This window comes from Cebus imitator, unplaced genomic scaffold (assembly GCF_001604975.1).
Source record: "Cebus imitator isolate Cc_AM_T3 unplaced genomic scaffold, Cebus_imitator-1.0 Scaffold42, whole genome shotgun sequence".
NCBI lineage: Eukaryota > Metazoa > Chordata > Mammalia > Primates > Cebidae > Cebus > Cebus imitator.
In genome coordinates, this window is record NW_016107357.1 from 16,680,991 (window position 1) to 16,703,686 (window position 22,696).

Sequence of the window (22,696 nt, forward strand, 5' to 3'; positions counted from 1 at the left end):
AGCCAACCCGACCTGACCCCAGTTGTGTTTTTCAACAGTGAGGAAAAATATTTGAACTTATATAACATGGCACATAAAATACTGACATTAATGGAAATTATAAAATCCACTCTGTATATTAATTCAATAGACTTTTCACTGAGGAGCTACTTTATACAAAGCACCAAAACTGCACTATGGGGGATACAAAAGTAAATAATACATGGTCTTTACTTTGAAGGAACATAACTGCTGCTTTCATTTGGTATTTACAGACAACCAATGATAAATATGTCTAGTTTGTGTTTCACTTATTTTTGATCCTTTGCTTTGTGTAAGCCTGTATCAGAAAGCTAGTCCTAGAACAATGACCAATTTTTGTATCACTCCTTAGAACCACACTATGTTTGTCATGGTTACTCAATCAACATGAATAACGGGCCTGTGTGAGACATATGGTCCCACAGTTCTCTACGTTTGCTAATGCAGATTATATGGAGATGCTTACTGGATCCCTCTATTTTGCTGTAATAGTTTCCTACACTGGCCGGGCACGGTGGCTCACGCCTGTAATCCCAGCACTTTGGGAGGCTGAGGTGGGCAGATCACTTGAGGTCATGGGTTCAAGGCCAGCCTGACCAACAGAGTGAAACCTCATGTCTATTAAAAATACAAAATTAGCCGGGTGTGGTGCCACATGTCTGTAATCCCAGCTACTTGGGAGGCTGAGGCAGGAGAATCGCTTGAACCCGGGAGGCAGAGGTTGCAGTGAGCTGAGATCATGCCAACTGCACTTCAGCCTGGGCAACAAGAGTGAAGCTCCATCTCAAAAAATAATAATTTCCTACACTGGAGAAACTCTTCTGCCTGTAAGAATCTGTGTGCAATATACCCTTAAGGTTAGTCTCACCTTATGTGGGGATAAGATTAAATGTTCTCATTTGTTTCACATGGCAACTGTAGAAAATAAAAATCATTTTATTTTGCATCGAGGGAAATATTTTATTGCATGAAGCTGGAGGCAAGTAGCCTGAAAACTGGCTACCACAAGCCCTGGCCAGATGCCCAAAGGGTTGAAAGGAATCAATATCTTGGCAAAGAAAGACAATATAAATAGAACACAAAAAACTCCTGTGCTGGTCATACTCTCATGTAATACAAGTTATTTGTAGTAGACGGAAAATGGACATAGGTTCTCCTTCATGCATCCTTGAAAAGTAGCAAACAAAATCCCAGCATTGTGTAGTCAAAAGCTTGTTGTGAGACTTTAGGCCTTCCTTAGTCTCGCTTTCTGCATTTACAAAATATACGTAATTACAGTTGCCCTGTTACACAAGATTGTTCAGAAGATTAGAAGTAGAACATATGTGTTGATACTTAGAAAACAGAAGCATTATAAAAATGAATTAACATTAAACACCAAAATGGCAATACGCCTCTAAAACAACTATAAAAGAAAACAATCCTCCAACACTAAAATGTAGTTGTAGCTAAATTCTGTGATTCTCACCAATGGAGAATCACTCAGTATTAATTTATTGGTTCCTATAGTACCATCCACATCTAAAACATCTTGGGGTCAAATGTGTTTTAGAATTCATAAGTTTTTAGATTTTAGAAATACAGTACACGTACTATAGATTATGAAACATCTCACCAGAGTGTAAGCAAACACCCTGCAGTCAAATCCATTAATGTTTCTGTAGCGAAATGTAAAAAAATTCATACAAAGCAGAATTTGAAAAACAAAATACCCCACAAAACTATGAATATCTGCTATATTCTTACACTGGTTTAGGTCAGGTTTGGCTAAAAAATTACCTTGCACCAAACATGAGAAAATGTTTGTTTTTGAAACCATCTGGACTTCAGAAGTGCATATAAAAGACTGTGAAGATGCCCTCAAAGTACATTTGCAGCCAGGTGCAGAAATCCGAGGGACTTGGGAGGCCGAGATGGGAAGACAGTTTGAGGCCAGGAGTTTGACACCAGACTGGGCAACATAGTGAGACCCCATCTCAAAAAATAAATTTAAAAGTTGAAAAGAAAAGAATATCTGCCAGTCAATTTCAAATACTTTTATGAATATTCTTTATATTATGAATATAAAGAATCCCTAACATGAAGTTTGGTAATGTTCCTAAAATATTTTTTCCTTCTGATACCACATGTTAACAGGTAATTTTTACCTTTTAAATTAGTCCAACAGGACAAAAACATAATAGTTTCAAAAACTAACATTCCGTAAAGTACACTTTAAAAAAATACATTACTAATTGCCCTAAAAGTGGCTAAAAGCTCATGGTATTTTGAAAGATGCATCAAACAACAATATACACTGATTTTGAACTAAGAAAACTTTCCCTCAACTAGTACCTTTTAGAAAGATACTTATAAAGATGTTATACTTATTGGCCTGTACTAATGACCAACAAGTCACTAAGCAGTTGGTCAACAGAAACTGAGAAAGAAATATGGAAAGGGCTTTTTTGTACTATTTATAGTAAAAATCCAGTCGGATGAACTTCAAAAAGCTGGAAAACTGGAAAAAGAAAATAGTTTGGATTAACAACGTTAAAACATAACGAGTCAACTGCTCCCAACCCTGTGTCCCAATCAAGAACTTTTTACCTTTAATGATTTGGCCCCTTTTTTGTCACCTGCAAACATGGATTTCTCATCAAAGTGCATGGGAAAGGACCTGATGAAATGACAGTATTGTAATAAGTCATACATGAAAAATCCACGTACTCTGTATCAGAAATCTGATAAAATTTTCTATCCTTACAAATATTTAAAATGCATTACTTACTCTGATGTAAGGTTTGGTAATGTAAGAAGGTGACAAACAGTTCACATGTAAACTATTTTATAAATGATTAAAGCAAGATACAGATGGCTGTTAAATTTGGTAAGATGGTAATGTTTTAAATAAATGACATAAGGTAACCTAAAAAATTAACTGAAAATCCAGGTAAAAAATAGGCAATATTCTCTTAATATTTTTTAAAAATTTAATACATTAAACGCTTCTTGATCTAACTTTTCTCCTCCATGCTTATGTTAACAACCAGTAAACTCAAGTTTTCTAGACCAAGCATTTTTTTTTTAAGGTTACATTCTAAAAAGTAAAGTTGCATAGGTACATACACCCCAGAACCTAAAGTACAATAAAAAAAAAAAATTTATGTATGTATATATATAATAAAATAAATAAATAACTTTTCTGGAGAAAAAAAAGTTATATTTTAAAAAGTTAGGCTAATGTTCCCTTATCCTTCTCAATGCAAACACACATATAATATCACCTAAATTTAAATACAGTGACTAGAGGCCTCGATGGCTCACGCCTCTAATCCCAGCACTTTGGGAGGCTGAGGAGGGTGGATCACTTGAGGCCAGGAGTTTGAGACCAGTCCGTCCAACAAGGTGAAACCCCATCTCTACTAAAAGTACAACAATTAGCTGGGAGTGATGGCTCACACCTGTAATCTCAGTTACTCGGGAGGCTGAGGCACGAGAATTGCTTGAAACCAGGAGGTGGAGTCTGCAGTGAGCCGAGATTGTGCCACTGCACTCCAGCCTGGGCGACAGAATGAGACTCCATCTCAAAAATTAAATAAGTAAATAAAATGACTTAGAAGAATATAAAATTGGTAAGACCATGAAGTAGCATTAAATTTTCATACAACGTTTAGTGATACTTTAAAGCAGTATTCTGAAGTGTGAAAATTTCTACAAAAAGCACCTTATTGATGTTTTTTCATCTACATTTTTAGAACTATTTTTAAATACTGTTGTTCTATTGATCACTTTCCTTTTTTGTTCTACTCTCCCTTGGGCTAACTTTGAGGAGTCAGTTTTTGTGTACTTTTAAGTGCTACCTCATGTGAATGGAGTGTGGAGAATTTCAAATCACAGATAGTCAATTCTTACTTTGTATCTTGAAAGATATTCAGCAGAAGAGCTTTTGTGTCAGCATCTTCTTCTACATTTCCAGTGTAAAGATCGACAATTGAGCGCTCAAAATATGGAGCCACCTTTGACAAAGCTCGAAGCTCAATCAAGTATAAAAAGTAAAGATTCTTGAGCCTTCTTGGACCTTCTCCCTTGGTTTCCACAGGATCAAAGCGGCGTTTGAATTCTTTAATATTAGGTCCCCAACTGGGCTTACCCCAGGTTTCTGAAGAGAAAGAGAAATACATTATTTTAGTAAATAGGATTTTTTTCTGATCTAAAGGATATGTATTCCCTCCAGTAATTTTTACACTAATAGAAGGCAAAATCTCCACTTAAAAATATGCTTACCTTCCAAAAGATAATTTGCACACAGATGTAAATTGATGCTAGCGTGAAGTCCTGATATAAGCTTATAGAAGACTCTTTTCTCCAGACACAAGCCTATTCAGAAAACATTGAAAAAGAAATCATACCCATTTAGATATCAGAAATACTGCCTCCAGGAGGTTTGGTACATAGGCTTATTTTTAAGCAAGATTCAAGAACATTAAAATAAATCAAGGAATAACATAAACCTGATTACAGATCAAGATTCTCTCACTAGAAAGCAAAGTAAGATTTTGGCTTCAGAATGGAGTTAACTGAATATGATGAGAACATAACGCTGAAAAAAGCAGAAAAGTTTGGGCAACTGGAGGCCAAAACACTATGGATACACCTGGCAAGCTCCCATGTTACCCAGCCAGCAACAGCACAGGTTTTCTTGTGGTTTAGGCTGAGAACTTACGAAAGTAAATGTAATTGTAAAGTCATTGGATTGTTTTCTTTTCCCTTCCTTATATGTATTACGCTAGCAGAGAAATAAGGGTCTTATTAACTTCTGCCCTGGAATTGTCTAATTTTTTAACCATACGTTCTACTTGCAAGGAGCTGAAACTTGGAAAACAGAAATCCAGGAATTTTCACTAATTAAAAAAAATACATGATGACTACTTACTACTTGAGCAGAATCATAACAGATGGAGTGCAGAAATATAACAGAATGTTATTTGATGTAGCCTTAAGCTACAGAGGCTTTTTTGCTAAGAACTTAAGAGGTCAAAATAGCCCGCCATCCTATCCTAACCCCTGATGCCGTTTTAAAAGAGTTTCTCTCATAATAAGAGTAATACACATTGTGAATGTACTTAATATCACAGAACAGTAAACTTAAAAATGATTAAGATGGTAAATTCTATGTTATATATACCTCACCACAATAAAAAAAACTCCAGAAAATATTCTTTATAGAAAAATTTTAAAGTAAATAAAAATGCAGGAAAGTAAATTTTAAGAAGTGACTGGATCTGAGGCCATTCCTTTTTTCCTCCTTCAATACCCAACAGGTTTTTAACACTTTTCCCATGCAGGAAAATTGGCTTTAATATAGTAGAAAGTCTCACTTATATGCTGGCGGAATTTTTTTTTAATGTAAGAGTGTTTATGTGGCTTACTTTGTGTTTATTCAAGATGTTTTAGCCATTTACTCTCTCCTTCTGTGCTATCACAGTTGATTCTGACACAAATAGCCTCTAATTGGAAAAAATAATTCTTTTGAGATCTCGTTTCCTAATGCGGAATTCCTGCTAGAATATTTAAATTGTCATGGATGGGGACCAAAAGAAATTAAATTTTATTTTGTAGCTTCCTCCTAAAAGTATATGGCAATTTTGAACATTTACGATAACAATAGGTACAAACAATATGAATACATTTAATACAACATTAAGTACTAACTTCTCCTCTATTAAAACTTTTAATCAAATCTATTATCAAGTAACAAAATATCAGATTTGAAGTTCACTTGTTTTCTTCCCAACCTCTCTAAGCAGTGCTTATGTCCAATAAAATGGATAAAGACTAGAAAAGGGACAGTAAGCAAAGCAAAACTCACGAAAATCCATATGCCTACAAACCAGGACCCGGAAAACTGGGAGGCAGTTATAATTTGCAAAGCCCGCAAAGCCCCTACACTGAAATGGGGTAGGGGATAAGAGAGGGGAGAGGAATAGAATGTATTTCCACAAACTGTGAAAAACAGGTAAATTCAACCAGATTAATAATAATATATGCACCAACTAAGTATACCCAGACATACAACACACTTAGCCGGAGGTTGCTGGAGAGTTTCTCCTCGCCTATAGTCTGTGCCAGGCTGGATCGCATCTTTAATTACTGAGGCCCAGGCAAAAGCCTTCTCAATCTCACTCTGAAGTAACATCCGCAAAAGCTGACTTAAGAAGGGAGAATCTACCAACTTCTAACAACACACAGCAAATTTAATTACACAATTTAGAAAATGGTTCTCTTCTTCCACTTTCTGACTTAATTTCAGTAAAATCCATTTCCAACAACTGAATTCTCTGAAAGGGGTTGCATTTACTGTAACAGTAATATTTGGCATTTGGACATGGTTTAGTGGTTTCCAAAGGAACCTTTACAGGCATCATCTACACTCACAGTGTAAGTTAGTAGGATTGCTACTGCTACTCTCCAAGCTCCAGATGAGGAAACTGAATCTCAGAAAATGCTGAGTCAGTTGCCTGTAAGGGAATGCTCTTTGGAACCATGTATCAATATTCAGGTACTTAACAACAGTAAGACTGGAAGAATGGTTGTTGATATAGTATATGTAGAATCCAATACTGTTTCTAAATTTCATTCTCATTATTAGCACTCAGAATCTGTGACTACCTCTTCTAGCCTAAATGCTACTTTCCACAATTTCTATCTTTAGAGTACAGCTTAATAATTAAACAAAGCTGAATATCTTCTACATAAGCAATTTTCCCATATAACTCCTAACAGAATTTGCACATCAATAATGTTCACTTTAATAATGGTCAACATATGTACATAGTTCATCATAAACAAAGAAATAGACCAGGTGGTGGCTCACACCTATAATCCCAGCACTTTGCGAGGCTGAGGAGGGTGGGCAGATCACTTGAGGCCTGGAGTTCAAATCAGCCTGGCCAACATGGTGAAACCCCATCTCTACTAAAAATGCAAAAATTAGCAGGGCATGGTGGCGGGCGCCTGTAATCTCAGCTACTTGGGAGGCTGAGGTATGAGAATCACTTGAACCTGGTGGGGGGCAGAGGTTGCAGTGAGCCACTACACTACAGTCTGGGCGACAGCAAGACTCTGACTCAAAAAACAAACAAAAAAGAAATAATATTACTAAGATAACATGACGAATTGACATTCATAAAATAGAATTAGTTTTACTCTGTAGTATTCCTATAAGGTTATGGCTATGAAATGTCAATTTTCCTATGTCATTCAACTTGCTTATCTTTTACTAATATATTTTAATTTTTAATTTCATAAATGAATGGCAATTTGGTAAGGTAAATTTTTAAAAGCATCATATATCCAGTTATTAACCTAAGTTACTAAAATTCTACAACATTTCACCTTTCCATTAATAGCATTTGATATTTTCAACACTGGAAGTACAAGAATGCAAAAGTATCTAACACATCAGGATCTATATTGCTTTATCTTTTAATTAGGCAAGGTTAGACTATATTAACATGGGCAAACATGTTTAGAACCTTTTGAATTCATATTTATCTTCCATTAATTTTATATAGAAAAAGTACTTCTTTCGAAAAGGAATGCCTCCACTTTTAAAATATTTTGTATACTGGCTACTAGAGAAGTAGTCTGAATGAACATTACATATAGAACAGAAATAAGATTAGCGAACCAGCTATGAAAACCTGATGACAGTATTTGGCCTGTGTATTTATATAAACCTGGTTTTTAGTTGACCACTATCTTCACATTTTTCACATAATTTTATCCCCATATATATTAACCTAAAACACATGTTGTTTTCTTTCAAACACTGTCAAAATTAGTTGACTAGGTAATAAAATCCTAAATCTTACAAAAATATGCTAAATAAATCGGTATTTTTCTTTTTACAAAAATCCAGTTTAGAACAGAATGTTTACCTTCTAGCCATGTGTAGAATGACTCCCCTGAGAGAGAGAAAGAGAGAGAGACAAAATTGGATTAAAATATTATATGGCCATTTGTAAACTAGAATAATTTAGGTTTATAAAATATTTCTGCAGGGCATGGTGGCTCATGCCTGCAATCCTAACACTTTGGGAGACCGAGGCAGGTAGATCACATAAAGCCAGGAGTTCAAGACCATCCGGCCAACTTGGCGAAACCCCATCTCTACTAAAAATACAAAAAATTAGCCAGGTATAGTGGCTCAGGTCTGTAATTCCAGCTACGTGGGAGGCTGAGACAGAAGTGCTTGAACCCAGGAGGCTGAGGTTGCAGTGAGCCAAGATCATATCACTGCCCTCTAGCCTGGGTGACAAAGTGAGACCGTCTCAAAAACAAAACAAAACAAAAAACAACAACAACAAAGAGAAATGTATGAGAGATTAAGTAATCTCTCTAAAGCTTCAAGTAAAATTTAAAAAAATAGGCATATGGTTCTAGGAAATAAATCCTACAAATAATTTAAGTAACTTGAAGAGTGTTTTTACAAATGATANAAAAAAAAAAATTTATGTATGTATATATATAATAAAATAAATAAATAACTTTTCTGGAGAAAAAAAAGTTATATTTTAAAAAGTTAGGCTAATGTTCCCTTATCCTTCTCAATGCAAACACACATATAATATCACCTAAATTTAAATACAGTGACTAGAGGCCTCGATGGCTCACGCCTCTAATCCCAGCACTTTGGGAGGCTGAGGAGGGTGGATCACTTGAGGCCAGGAGTTTGAGACCAGTCCGTCCAACAAGGTGAAACCCCATCTCTACTAAAAGTACAACAATTAGCTGGGAGTGATGGCTCACACCTGTAATCTCAGTTACTCGGGAGGCTGAGGCACGAGAATTGCTTGAAACCAGGAGGTGGAGTCTGCAGTGAGCCGAGATTGTGCCACTGCACTCCAGCCTGGGCGACAGAATGAGACTCCATCTCAAAAATTAAATAAGTAAATAAAATGACTTAGAAGAATATAAAATTGGTAAGACCATGAAGTAGCATTAAATTTTCATACAACGTTTAGTGATACTTTAAAGCAGTATTCTGAAGTGTGAAAATTTCTACAAAAAGCACCTTATTGATGTTTTTTCATCTACATTTTTAGAACTATTTTTAAATACTGTTGTTCTATTGATCACTTTCCTTTTTTGTTCTACTCTCCCTTGGGCTAACTTTGAGGAGTCAGTTTTTGTGTACTTTTAAGTGCTACCTCATGTGAATGGAGTGTGGAGAATTTCAAATCACAGATAGTCAATTCTTACTTTGTATCTTGAAAGATATTCAGCAGAAGAGCTTTTGTGTCAGCATCTTCTTCTACATTTCCAGTGTAAAGATCGACAATTGAGCGCTCAAAATATGGAGCCACCTTTGACAAAGCTCGAAGCTCAATCAAGTATAAAAAGTAAAGATTCTTGAGCCTTCTTGGACCTTCTCCCTTGGTTTCCACAGGATCAAAGCGGCGTTTGAATTCTTTAATATTAGGTCCCCAACTGGGCTTACCCCAGGTTTCTGAAGAGAAAGAGAAATACATTATTTTAGTAAATAGGATTTTTTTCTGATCTAAAGGATATGTATTCCCTCCAGTAATTTTTACACTAATAGAAGGCAAAATCTCCACTTAAAAATATGCTTACCTTCCAAAAGATAATTTGCACACAGATGTAAATTGATGCTAGCGTGAAGTCCTGATATAAGCTTATAGAAGACTCTTTTCTCCAGACACAAGCCTATTCAGAAAACATTGAAAAAGAAATCATACCCATTTAGATATCAGAAATACTGCCTCCAGGAGGTTTGGTACATAGGCTTATTTTTAAGCAAGATTCAAGAACATTAAAATAAATCAAGGAATAACATAAACCTGATTACAGATCAAGATTCTCTCACTAGAAAGCAAAGTAAGATTTTGGCTTCAGAATGGAGTTAACTGAATATGATGAGAACATAACGCTGAAAAAAGCAGAAAAGTTTGGGCAACTGGAGGCCAAAACACTATGGATACACCTGGCAAGCTCCCATGTTACCCAGCCAGCAACAGCACAGGTTTTCTTGTGGTTTAGGCTGAGAACTTACGAAAGTAAATGTAATTGTAAAGTCATTGGATTGTTTTCTTTTCCCTTCCTTATATGTATTACGCTAGCAGAGAAATAAGGGTCTTATTAACTTCTGCCCTGGAATTGTCTAATTTTTTAACCATACGTTCTACTTGCAAGGAGCTGAAACTTGGAAAACAGAAATCCAGGAATTTTCACTAATTAAAAAAAATACATGATGACTACTTACTACTTGAGCAGAATCATAACAGATGGAGTGCAGAAATATAACAGAATGTTATTTGATGTAGCCTTAAGCTACAGAGGCTTTTTTGCTAAGAACTTAAGAGGTCAAAATAGCCCGCCATCCTATCCTAACCCCTGATGCCGTTTTAAAAGAGTTTCTCTCATAATAAGAGTAATACACATTGTGAATGTACTTAATATCACAGAACAGTAAACTTAAAAATGATTAAGATGGTAAATTCTATGTTATATATACCTCACCACAATAAAAAAAACTCCAGAAAATATTCTTTATAGAAAAATTTTAAAGTAAATAAAAATGCAGGAAAGTAAATTTTAAGAAGTGACTGGATCTGAGGCCATTCCTTTTTTCCTCCTTCAATACCCAACAGGTTTTTAACACTTTTCCCATGCAGGAAAATTGGCTTTAATATAGTAGAAAGTCTCACTTATATGCTGGCGGAATTTTTTTTTAATGTAAGAGTGTTTATGTGGCTTACTTTGTGTTTATTCAAGATGTTTTAGCCATTTACTCTCTCCTTCTGTGCTATCACAGTTGATTCTGACACAAATAGCCTCTAATTGGAAAAAATAATTCTTTTGAGATCTCGTTTCCTAATGCGGAATTCCTGCTAGAATATTTAAATTGTCATGGATGGGGACCAAAAGAAATTAAATTTTATTTTGTAGCTTCCTCCTAAAAGTATATGGCAATTTTGAACATTTACGATAACAATAGGTACAAACAATATGAATACATTTAATACAACATTAAGTACTAACTTCTCCTCTATTAAAACTTTTAATCAAATCTATTATCAAGTAACAAAATATCAGATTTGAAGTTCACTTGTTTTCTTCCCAACCTCTCTAAGCAGTGCTTATGTCCAATAAAATGGATAAAGACTAGAAAAGGGACAGTAAGCAAAGCAAAACTCACGAAAATCCATATGCCTACAAACCAGGACCCGGAAAACTGGGAGGCAGTTATAATTTGCAAAGCCCGCAAAGCCCCTACACTGAAATGGGGTAGGGGATAAGAGAGGGGAGAGGAATAGAATGTATTTCCACAAACTGTGAAAAACAGGTAAATTCAACCAGATTAATAATAATATATGCACCAACTAAGTATACCCAGACATACAACACACTTAGCCGGAGGTTGCTGGAGAGTTTCTCCTCGCCTATAGTCTGTGCCAGGCTGGATCGCATCTTTAATTACTGAGGCCCAGGCAAAAGCCTTCTCAATCTCACTCTGAAGTAACATCCGCAAAAGCTGACTTAAGAAGGGAGAATCTACCAACTTCTAACAACACACAGCAAATTTAATTACACAATTTAGAAAATGGTTCTCTTCTTCCACTTTCTGACTTAATTTCAGTAAAATCCATTTCCAACAACTGAATTCTCTGAAAGGGGTTGCATTTACTGTAACAGTAATATTTGGCATTTGGACATGGTTTAGTGGTTTCCAAAGGAACCTTTACAGGCATCATCTACACTCACAGTGTAAGTTAGTAGGATTGCTACTGCTACTCTCCAAGCTCCAGATGAGGAAACTGAATCTCAGAAAATGCTGAGTCAGTTGCCTGTAAGGGAATGCTCTTTGGAACCATGTATCAATATTCAGGTACTTAACAACAGTAAGACTGGAAGAATGGTTGTTGATATAGTATATGTAGAATCCAATACTGTTTCTAAATTTCATTCTCATTATTAGCACTCAGAATCTGTGACTACCTCTTCTAGCCTAAATGCTACTTTCCACAATTTCTATCTTTAGAGTACAGCTTAATAATTAAACAAAGCTGAATATCTTCTACATAAGCAATTTTCCCATATAACTCCTAACAGAATTTGCACATCAATAATGTTCACTTTAATAATGGTCAACATATGTACATAGTTCATCATAAACAAAGAAATAGACCAGGTGGTGGCTCACACCTATAATCCCAGCACTTTGCGAGGCTGAGGAGGGTGGGCAGATCACTTGAGGCCTGGAGTTCAAATCAGCCTGGCCAACATGGTGAAACCCCATCTCTACTAAAAATGCAAAAATTAGCAGGGCATGGTGGCGGGCGCCTGTAATCTCAGCTACTTGGGAGGCTGAGGTATGAGAATCACTTGAACCTGGTGGGGGGCAGAGGTTGCAGTGAGCCACTACACTACAGTCTGGGCGACAGCAAGACTCTGACTCAAAAAACAAACAAAAAAGAAATAATATTACTAAGATAACATGACGAATTGACATTCATAAAATAGAATTAGTTTTACTCTGTAGTATTCCTATAAGGTTATGGCTATGAAATGTCAATTTTCCTATGTCATTCAACTTGCTTATCTTTTACTAATATATTTTAATTTTTAATTTCATAAATGAATGGCAATTTGGTAAGGTAAATTTTTAAAAGCATCATATATCCAGTTATTAACCTAAGTTACTAAAATTCTACAACATTTCACCTTTCCATTAATAGCATTTGATATTTTCAACACTGGAAGTACAAGAATGCAAAAGTATCTAACACATCAGGATCTATATTGCTTTATCTTTTAATTAGGCAAGGTTAGACTATATTAACATGGGCAAACATGTTTAGAACCTTTTGAATTCATATTTATCTTCCATTAATTTTATATAGAAAAAGTACTTCTTTCGAAAAGGAATGCCTCCACTTTTAAAATATTTTGTATACTGGCTACTAGAGAAGTAGTCTGAATGAACATTACATATAGAACAGAAATAAGATTAGCGAACCAGCTATGAAAACCTGATGACAGTATTTGGCCTGTGTATTTATATAAACCTGGTTTTTAGTTGACCACTATCTTCACATTTTTCACATAATTTTATCCCCATATATATTAACCTAAAACACATGTTGTTTTCTTTCAAACACTGTCAAAATTAGTTGACTAGGTAATAAAATCCTAAATCTTACAAAAATATGCTAAATAAATCGGTATTTTTCTTTTTACAAAAATCCAGTTTAGAACAGAATGTTTACCTTCTAGCCATGTGTAGAATGACTCCCCTGAGAGAGAGAAAGAGAGAGAGACAAAATTGGATTAAAATATTATATGGCCATTTGTAAACTAGAATAATTTAGGTTTATAAAATATTTCTGCAGGGCATGGTGGCTCATGCCTGCAATCCTAACACTTTGGGAGACCGAGGCAGGTAGATCACATAAAGCCAGGAGTTCAAGACCATCCGGCCAACTTGGCGAAACCCCATCTCTACTAAAAATACAAAAAATTAGCCAGGTATAGTGGCTCAGGTCTGTAATTCCAGCTACGTGGGAGGCTGAGACAGAAGTGCTTGAACCCAGGAGGCTGAGGTTGCAGTGAGCCAAGATCATATCACTGCCCTCTAGCCTGGGTGACAAAGTGAGACCGTCTCAAAAACAAAACAAAACAAAAAACAACAACAACAAAGAGAAATGTATGAGAGATTAAGTAATCTCTCTAAACTGTCTACTGCTTCAAGTAAAATTTAAAAAAATAGGCATATGGTTCTAGGAAATAAATCCTACAAATAATTTAAGTAACTTGAAGAGTGTTTTTACAAATGATATTTTGACTATTAAATTTTTTAAGAAAACATTTCAGTCAAAATATTACGAGTTGGGCACAGTGGCTTGGACTTGTAGTCCCAGCTAACTCAGAGGGTTGAGGGAGAAGGACAACTTGAGCCCGGAGTTCAGATCCAAGCTGGGCAACATAGCATGATCCTGCCTCTTTATAAAAAAAAAAAAAAAAAAAAAAAAAAAAGGCATATAGATCTTATTTTTTTGAAGGTTTAAGCATCTTATTCATTGAAGGTTTAAGCATCTGAAAACATGGGGGCAAACATTTTTAACAATCTCAAATGTGCTTTTCCTAACAACCATAGTGCTTTTTAAATATTTGAAAAATAGTGAATTTATAATTAATATAAACATCCAACTATTGATTATTCCATTTTCCCTAATCCAATAAAACTAAGTATATTTCCTCAATTTTCTAAGATGAATAAGTTTTAAGGGACAGCTAAAAAAATTCCTTAATTTTCAATGTAATTTTTCAGGAAAGTTAATATTAATAGAATAGAGAAGGGCTTGACTAATCTGTTTACTAATGCTGTAAGAACTATTCCTGGGGTTGGAGAGATGCAGGTCAAGGGATACAAAATATCAGTTAAAGAAAAGTAGTTCAAGAGATCCGTTGTAGAGCATGGTGACTATAATTACAACATACTGGATTCTTGAAAACTGCTGAGATTTTAAGTGTTTTCGGCAAATAAAATGACGTGAACAAATTAGCTCAATATAGCCATTCCACAATGTATAAATATTTCAATACATCATGTTAAACATGATACAAATATGTAATTTTTATTTGTTAACTTAAAAAAAGAACCATTCCTGGCCCTACATCCTTCTTCTGAGGTGGGGGTAGGGGGAGTGGTCAGTAAGAATCAAAATTGTTAATGCACTTCCTGACTTACCTATCCTTGTTTTTTAAAATTGAGAATGATAGAAATTATAGAAAAACCGAACACACAGATGAGTCGAGTAAGCCGTCTAAGGGATAAATTAGATGGTGGGGAATTACTTTGCCTACTGAGAGGCTTCATACTGTACACAATAATGAAAACATCTAACAGATTAATTCATTCAACATATACTAAGGATCATTTATCACTGTATCACTTGTGATTCAAAAAAACCTCAAGTGCCAACAGGAAAAGCCTAGTACCCAATGTACTAAAAAACATGGCCTCTATCAATCTTGCTAAATTTAAATTACCACCATATAGTCTTACCTACCACTAAAAGGGTCTCTTTACTGTCTCCCTAAACATGCCTTTCTCTTTCTCAACTCCTAGCTATTCATGCTGTTTCCTCCAACACGTACTGTCCAATTCTATTGATCTAAATCTTTCCCATTATTCAAAATTCATCTCAAACACTACCTCCTCCAGTAAGCTTTACCGTATCACTCCTGTGAGATACGATCTGTTTCTCCTCTAAGGAGCTCTATTATTACCTACCGTTTATACCATGTGTGGAGTATTTCTTCACCTCATTACCACTGTTTATGTACAGTGCTTATCTTTCCTACTATCCTATACATCCTCAGCTCATACAGAGAAATGGCTATTTTGGGGGTATCTTTTAACCAACATTCATTCAGTAATCAATTGTTGATAAATGGTTCATCATCAGATTATTATATTGATAACTGAGATTAGAAATTTCAAAGTCAGTAAGAAAATAAAGAGGTCACAAAACAAATGATCTGGTAAAACTACCTTAACTTCTTCCCATTTCCTCAGAACATATTCAAGTAAATTAAATAATAACCAGAAAATGGGGAACTTGGAATATGAATCTGATTTATAAACTAAGCATTTAGGTAATATTTTTTTTTTTTTTGGAAACACAGGATAACTTTCTATATACATATACATAGATATATATAATCTTTTTTTTTGTTACCATTCATTAGTAGCTATTTTCTTAAAAAATAGAAATACTTTCTTTTGAAAATAGAAATACTTTCCTTTTATGTAAAGGAAAAATCAAATTCTATTTGTTAAAAAATATTTCCTCCACACTTGAAGCAAACACAAACATGAGTTTTGCTCACCATCATCTTCACCTAAAAGAGAAAATAAAAAAGATTTCAGAAAATGTCTTACATAGCTCAGATCCCACTACTATTTTTTTGAGACTACAACTGTTAAACTATTAATTATATCACAAACCTTGGTCAGTGAGTAGACATCCTGCGAATGAGTCCTCTTAATTAGAATATAGGCCAAAGAGTATAACATTTGCACATTTTGAACAGGCGCAGTGGCTCATGCCTGTAATCCCAGCACTTTAGGAGGCTGAAGCGGGTGGATCGCCTAAGGTCAGGAGTTTGAGACCAGCCTGGCCAATATGGTGAATCCCTGTCTCTACTAAAAATACAAAAATTAGCTGGGCATGGTGGCACACACCTGTAATCCCAGCTACTTGGGAGGCTGAGGCAGGAGAATCACTTGAACCCAAGAGGCGGAGGTTGTAGGGAACAAAGATCGAGCCATTGCACTCCAGCCTGGGCAACAAGAGCAAAACTCTGTCTCAAAGAAGGAGGAAAAAAAAGATTTGCTTATTTTTTAATACAATAAAATATCAGAAACCAACTAAATATAGTCATAAAGACCACTATTTTCAGTAATTAATTAATATATATATAAAGTGGCTCCTTTAATCATTATGTACACAATCCTCTCTGAACGTGACTGTTTCCATCCTGGAATATTTTTCCCTTTTAAATTACTGCTCCTCAGCATGGATATGCCTTATTAAGAGTAGATCCCAAACTGTAATCAGTGAAACCCTTGGCAGGGTGCTACTTCAGGGAGGCCTGGAGGTGCGGAAGAGTCCAGAGGTTGGGCTCTAGGGCTACCACAACAGCTCTGCGCGTCACTGGGTTCTGAAAAAAGATTTCAGCTGTGAGGCAAAAGTAGTAAAAGAGACAAAGAATAACACGCCAGGCATGCCTTTTAACATGGCCAACTTCCTCCTCCAGGCAGTTTCAATATGAATTTGGGGAAAAAGAGTATTTGCCACATTGTGACAGAGTGAGCAAACCCTTCCAAGTCCATTTGGCTCTCAGAAAGGTCTAAAGATATCAATTTAGACCAGGAAATTAAACTTCTTAAAACACTCTTGGTCTAATTGGAATGGCAGATCAATCACAGGGTTGCTCCCACGGTGTGGTTCTTCATTGAGAATAGAATGAGGATGTACCCCACTGATAACAGTAATGCTGTTCCATTGAAACAAAACGCCAGCCACAAGTGTTAATTTAAAATGTTTCCAAAAGACACACTTTTAAAAGTCAAAAGTATACATACACACACCACAACAAAAATATGTTACATGATGCAAAGGTATAGCAGTCTTACCAAAACAATAAGGCTCTGTTTAACGGCAATATGGTTTTTACATCTAAATAAACTAAGATTAAATAAAATCTAAAATTCAGTTTCACACTTGCCAATTTCATGTGTTCACCAGTCCCATGTGGAAACTGGTTACTTTATGCCTTATTATAAAGTAATACACTTCTAAAATTGTTGTACGTTTTTCCTACTGAGTGTGGCATATGAATCAGCACCTGGGAGCTTGCTAGACTCTTGGGCCTCACCCAAGATCTACAGAATCAGAACCTGTATGTCTACAAGGCTCCCAGGTGACCTGTATGCACCCTGAAGTCTAGAAGCACTGTTATGAAACATCGGTTGTCAAACTTGGTTGCACAGTAGAACCATCTGGAGAGTTTAAAAAAATACCAACGCCTGCAGTTCTCATTCCAAGGATTCTGACTTAACTGGAATAGAGTAGGGCCTGAGATTTTTAAGAGGTCCCCAGGAAATCTGACATATATTGATTACTTACGTATTCTAATTATTTTACATAAACTTCCTAGTTTAGAGTCTGGCACATACACACACTCAGTAAGAGTAATTATGTAAAACATGCCTAGAAATCTTGAGACCTGACTATGAACTAACCTTATACTTTTTGTTCATCATTCAAACTAACCAAAATATAAAATTGAAAGTTTTTTTCAATATAAAGTTTAGTTACAAAGACATTATATAAACAATGAAAAGCATGAAAATGTACATATGAAAAACCTACCACGGCTAGGTGCCAGAGGATTTAAAGGACGATAAACAGATCGAGGCCTGAAAAAGAAAGCATAATACCCAAATGTAAAATGGTTTGACTATTGTAGTATATAATTTTATTCCAACAGAAACAAATACTACTCTCCGCACCCTCTCATTTTGTTTTTTGAGACGTAGTTTTGCTCAGTCCCCCAGGTTGGAGTACAATGGCATGATCTCCGCTCACTATAACGTCCTCCTCCCGGGTTCAAGTGATTCTCCCGCTTCAGCCTCCCAAGTGGCTGGGATTACAGTCACCTGCCACTATGCCCAGCTAATTTTTTTGTATTTTTAGTAGAGAAGGGGTTTCACCATGTTGGCCAGGCTGGTTTTTAACTCCTGACCTCAGGCGATCCACCTGCCTTGGCCTCCCAAAGTGCTGGGAGTACAGGCGTGAGCCACCACACCTGGCATCTCCCCACCCTATCAGTCATTCCTTCTTCCCCCATCCCTTCCAGTTACTTGAAACAGTTCTCTTCATAGATGCTGTTCCACACTCTCCATGCAGAGGTCCCTTTATAGCCAGTGTAACGCTCTGGATTCAGCAATAGGTCTACATACTGAGCAGCTGGAGATCTCTCATCTGAACAACAAACAATTCATAAAAACCATCTATATTTCACCATTTATTTAAAATTTAACAGTACAAAGCAAACCAGACTACCCAAAGGTAAGAGAAATACCATGCTTTTCAAGTAATCTCCAACTTAAATGATATACTGGTTAGTATACTTGTGACTGTATTTGACTCAAGATTTGTAATGACTTGGACAAATTCCTTAAGAAAAAACGGCTCTTCCATTTCCCTTGGATACTCAAGTGCTCTTTTAAGTAACATCCCCTTCATGTTATTAGAGATGTGAACCATTTAAGTTTTAACCACCCAGGATTGAAAAGACCAAACAAAATCATAATCTGCTTTAATATTTCATATGATTTCTTCCCTAAGAATATACCTACCTAACCACACGCTTAGTAACATTTTGTAACACATATTGTATTAGAAATGGAGATTTCCTTGCTACTCTCTGCTGAGACTTACGAAGTACATGGCTCCATAACTTTGTGATCCAAATCTGATTACTCATAAAGCTATACCAATGCTCTAGTTTTAAAAAATTATATATTAGTATTTTTACTGATGTTAAGGTATTGAAGTGCTTTTTCCGCTCTCAAACTAAAACATAGTAGGCACAACTTTCAAAAACTTGTTGAAATATTTAAAATTAAATAACCATTTTCCATATGGAAACCCAAATGAGTATTTACCAGATCTCCACTGTTTGGATTTTTTGAGACACAGTCTTGCTCTGTCGCCCAGGCTGGAGTGCAGTAGCACAATCTAGGCTCACCACCGAGTAGCTGGAACTACAAGCATGCTCCAACAAGCCCAGCTAATTTTTATATTTTAGTAGAGGCAGGGTTTCATTATGTTGGCTAGGCTAGTCTCGAACGCCCAATCTTGTGATCTGCCCGCCTCAGCCTTCCAAAGTGCTGGATTACAGGCATAAGCCACCACGGCTGGCCCTATTTGGACATTTTAATTGAGATCTTTGAAGAATACAAAAGGTTTTAAAAATAATCTTAATTACTGAGGCTCACATTCTGAATAGAAATGGAAAACATATACTTTTCACACCTAAAAAAAAAAAGACCGTGCCTCACACATGTATGCTCATAATACATATAAGCTCAAGTGTTATATACGATGGCACAGATATATTCCTTTATGTGCTTACTAACCTTTTGTTGTCATGAGTATAAACAATAGTACATAGGCAGCTGGTTTAAAACAGGGATCAAATATGGTCATTAAGTGTCCTTCCATTAACTGATAATATATTTTCCTGTCAGTAAACAATATTCCCTGGACAGTCAATGACCACAGACTGGGATTATCCATGATCATAAGAGCAAAACAGCATCTTGATCCGTAACTTCCAAGAATCACCTGGCACTTTTTGTTTTTGAGACAGAGTCTTGCTCTGTCGCCCAGGCTGGAGTGTAAAGGCTCACATCTCAGCTTACTGCAACCTCCATCTCCCGGGTTCAAGCAATTATCCTGGCTCAGCTTTCCAAGTAGCTGGAATTACAGGCACCCACCACCATGCCCAGCTGATGTTTTGTATTTTTAGTAGAGACGAGATTTCACCATGTTGGCCAGGCTGGTCTTGAACTCCTGACCTCAGGTGATCCACCTCCTCAGGTGATCCACCCGCCTGGCACTTTCATGAAGTAGGAAGAATACAATGATAATTAACAATTTAGTATATTAAACGGATTACATATAATTTAGTGGAAACATGATTTTGCAGGCTGTAAGAATACTGGCTCTATTTCTAGCTCTAAATCTATATAGATGTTCCACTATAAAAAATAAGGCAAAGAAAACAATTTACAGATGGATAGAAAAAACTGTCCAAGAACACAGATTGACTCAGAACTCAAAAACAATAATTTTTAAAATCTTAATTTAAAACATTCAAATTATGGGAAAAAAAGTATTAAACGTATTACATGTACATCTATGACATGTATGGCACACACGACACACGTCATGCACATGACACATGTAACATGTACACATGTATGGCACGTACTACACATACATGACACGACACGCACACAGCACATACAGTATGTACATGACACATACATGACATGTATGTCACACATGTCATGCGTGCAACACCTGTCATGTATGTGCACATACGTGTCACGTAACATGCATGACACACGCCATATATGACAACACACGACACAACACGTACTTGTAATGCATGGCACTTACAAGACACACGTGTAATGCATGACAGGCCATACACGACATGACTCAATACATGTCATACATGACCACGCAGGCCACGTTATACATGGCACATCTATGTCATACATGACATGAAACAAACGACACGCACGTCATGTGTGTCATGTGCCATGTGAAACCTACATGTCCCCATATATGACACAACAGCACATACACATACATGGCACATACATGTCATACATGCCAGACATGGCACATGACACTGCACAAATGTCACCATTAAATTCTGGCTGCAGACCCAGTGTGCCATACATGTCATATGTGTAATGTGTATGTATTGCACCCATGACACACACGTGTATTGTATGTTAAATGTGCACAACATGCACATGTTATATGTGTATAACATGCATGTTACATGTGTATGAAATGTGTGTATCGCATGTATAACATATACGTGTATATTTTTTCAAAGTTTCACTTTGTTGCCCAGACTGGAGTGCAGTGGTGCCACCTTGGCTCACTGCAACCTCCGCCTCCCAGGTTCAAGTGATTCTAATGCCTAGCCTCCTGAGCAGCTGGGATTACAGGTGCCTGCCACCATGCCTGGCTAATTTTTGTATTTTTTGGTAAAGATGGGGTTTCACCATGTTGGCCAGGCTGGTGTCAAACTCCTGGCCTTAAGTGATCCACCCGCCTCAGCCTCCCAAAGTGCTGGGATTACAAGTGTGAGCCACTGTGCCCAGTCAAATTATGAAATGTAAGTATGGCTTTTGATATGCACTAGTCCCAGTTACTTGCGAGGATGAAGTGGGAGAACTGCTTGAGCCCAGGAGTTGGAGGCTTGTCAACTATGATGGCACCACTGCACTCCAGCCTGGGCAACACAGCAAGACCCTGTCTTTAAAAAAAGAAAGTATGGCTTTCAGTAAAGAAATAAAAAATCTTAAAATTCAGTATTTAATTTTTAAGTTGTATAGTTTTAATTTTCATAAGCTGCTCCTGAATAAATTCATCTGCAAAACTGAATTATATATAAGCTTCACAATTAAATGTAACATTATCTTCTCTGATGCATATATATCTATGTACATATTTATAAATTTGTGTGTGTACATTTAAGACTATAAGTGTATAGAGTCCCCTACAAATGTGCAACCTCTTCACTTAACAAAACTAAATAACCAATAAAGAAAAATCATGATTCAGATATTAAACCATGATGATATAAAATATACTTTAAGCCGGCCGTGGTGGCTCATGCCTGTAATCCCAGCACTTTGGGAGGCCAAGGCGGGTGGATCACAAGACCAGGAGATCGAGACCACCCTGGCTAACATGGTGAAACCCTATCTCTACTAAAACTACAAAAAATTAGCCAGGTGTAGTGGCATGGGCCTGTAATCCCAGCTACTCAGGAGGCTGAGGCAGGAGAATCACTTGAACCTGGGAGGCAGAGGTTGCAGTGAGTTGAGATTTCGCCACCACACTCTAGCCTGGGTGACAGAGCGAGACTCCATCTCAAAAAAATAAATAAATAAAATGAAATAAAATATACTTTAAGGGAGCTAAAAAAAAATCACAAGAGAAAAATCAACTATATCTGGTTTTTCATTTTTTTTTTTTTTTAATGTGGTCTTACTATGTTGCCCAGGCTGGACTTGAACTCCTCAGCTCAAGCAAGCCTCCTGCCTCAGCCTCCCAAATAGCTGGGACTCTAGGTGCTCACCACAACACACAGCTCAATTATATCAGTTTTTATAACTACTTTAAGAAAAACTTACATTTTCAATGTTCTTAATGTTTGCTCCCTTAGTTCAATCAATAGTTTAAAAAAAATCTTGTAACACTTTTTCAAATCATGAAAAGGGTGGGTTTTGCTAACCAATACAAGCAAGAAGTTTGCAAACTACAGCTCATGTGCCCAATCT

The 22,696-nt window shown here is 36.4% G+C and overlaps 1 protein-coding gene across 1 annotated transcript in view; it reads right to left on the minus strand.

The window, feature by feature from the left end:
- The window catches only part of ERO1B (endoplasmic reticulum oxidoreductase 1 beta), a 70,122-nt gene that overhangs the window by 6,490 nt on the left and 40,936 nt on the right, over nucleotides 1-22,696 (minus strand). Inside the window, exons 7-13 of the mRNA XM_017526597.2 lie at nucleotides 18,461-18,581; nucleotides 17,970-18,016; nucleotides 15,922-15,933; nucleotides 13,296-13,322; nucleotides 9,640-9,732; nucleotides 9,268-9,514; nucleotides 2,611-2,680 (exon numbers count right to left, since the gene is read on the minus strand). Of these exons, the coding sequence (XP_017382086.1) occupies nucleotides 2,611-2,680; nucleotides 9,268-9,514; nucleotides 9,640-9,732; nucleotides 13,296-13,322; nucleotides 15,922-15,933; nucleotides 17,970-18,016; nucleotides 18,461-18,581 (617 nt within the window). The remainder of the gene's footprint in view (nucleotides 1-2,610; nucleotides 2,681-9,267; nucleotides 9,515-9,639; nucleotides 9,733-13,295; nucleotides 13,323-15,921; nucleotides 15,934-17,969; nucleotides 18,017-18,460; nucleotides 18,582-22,696) is intronic.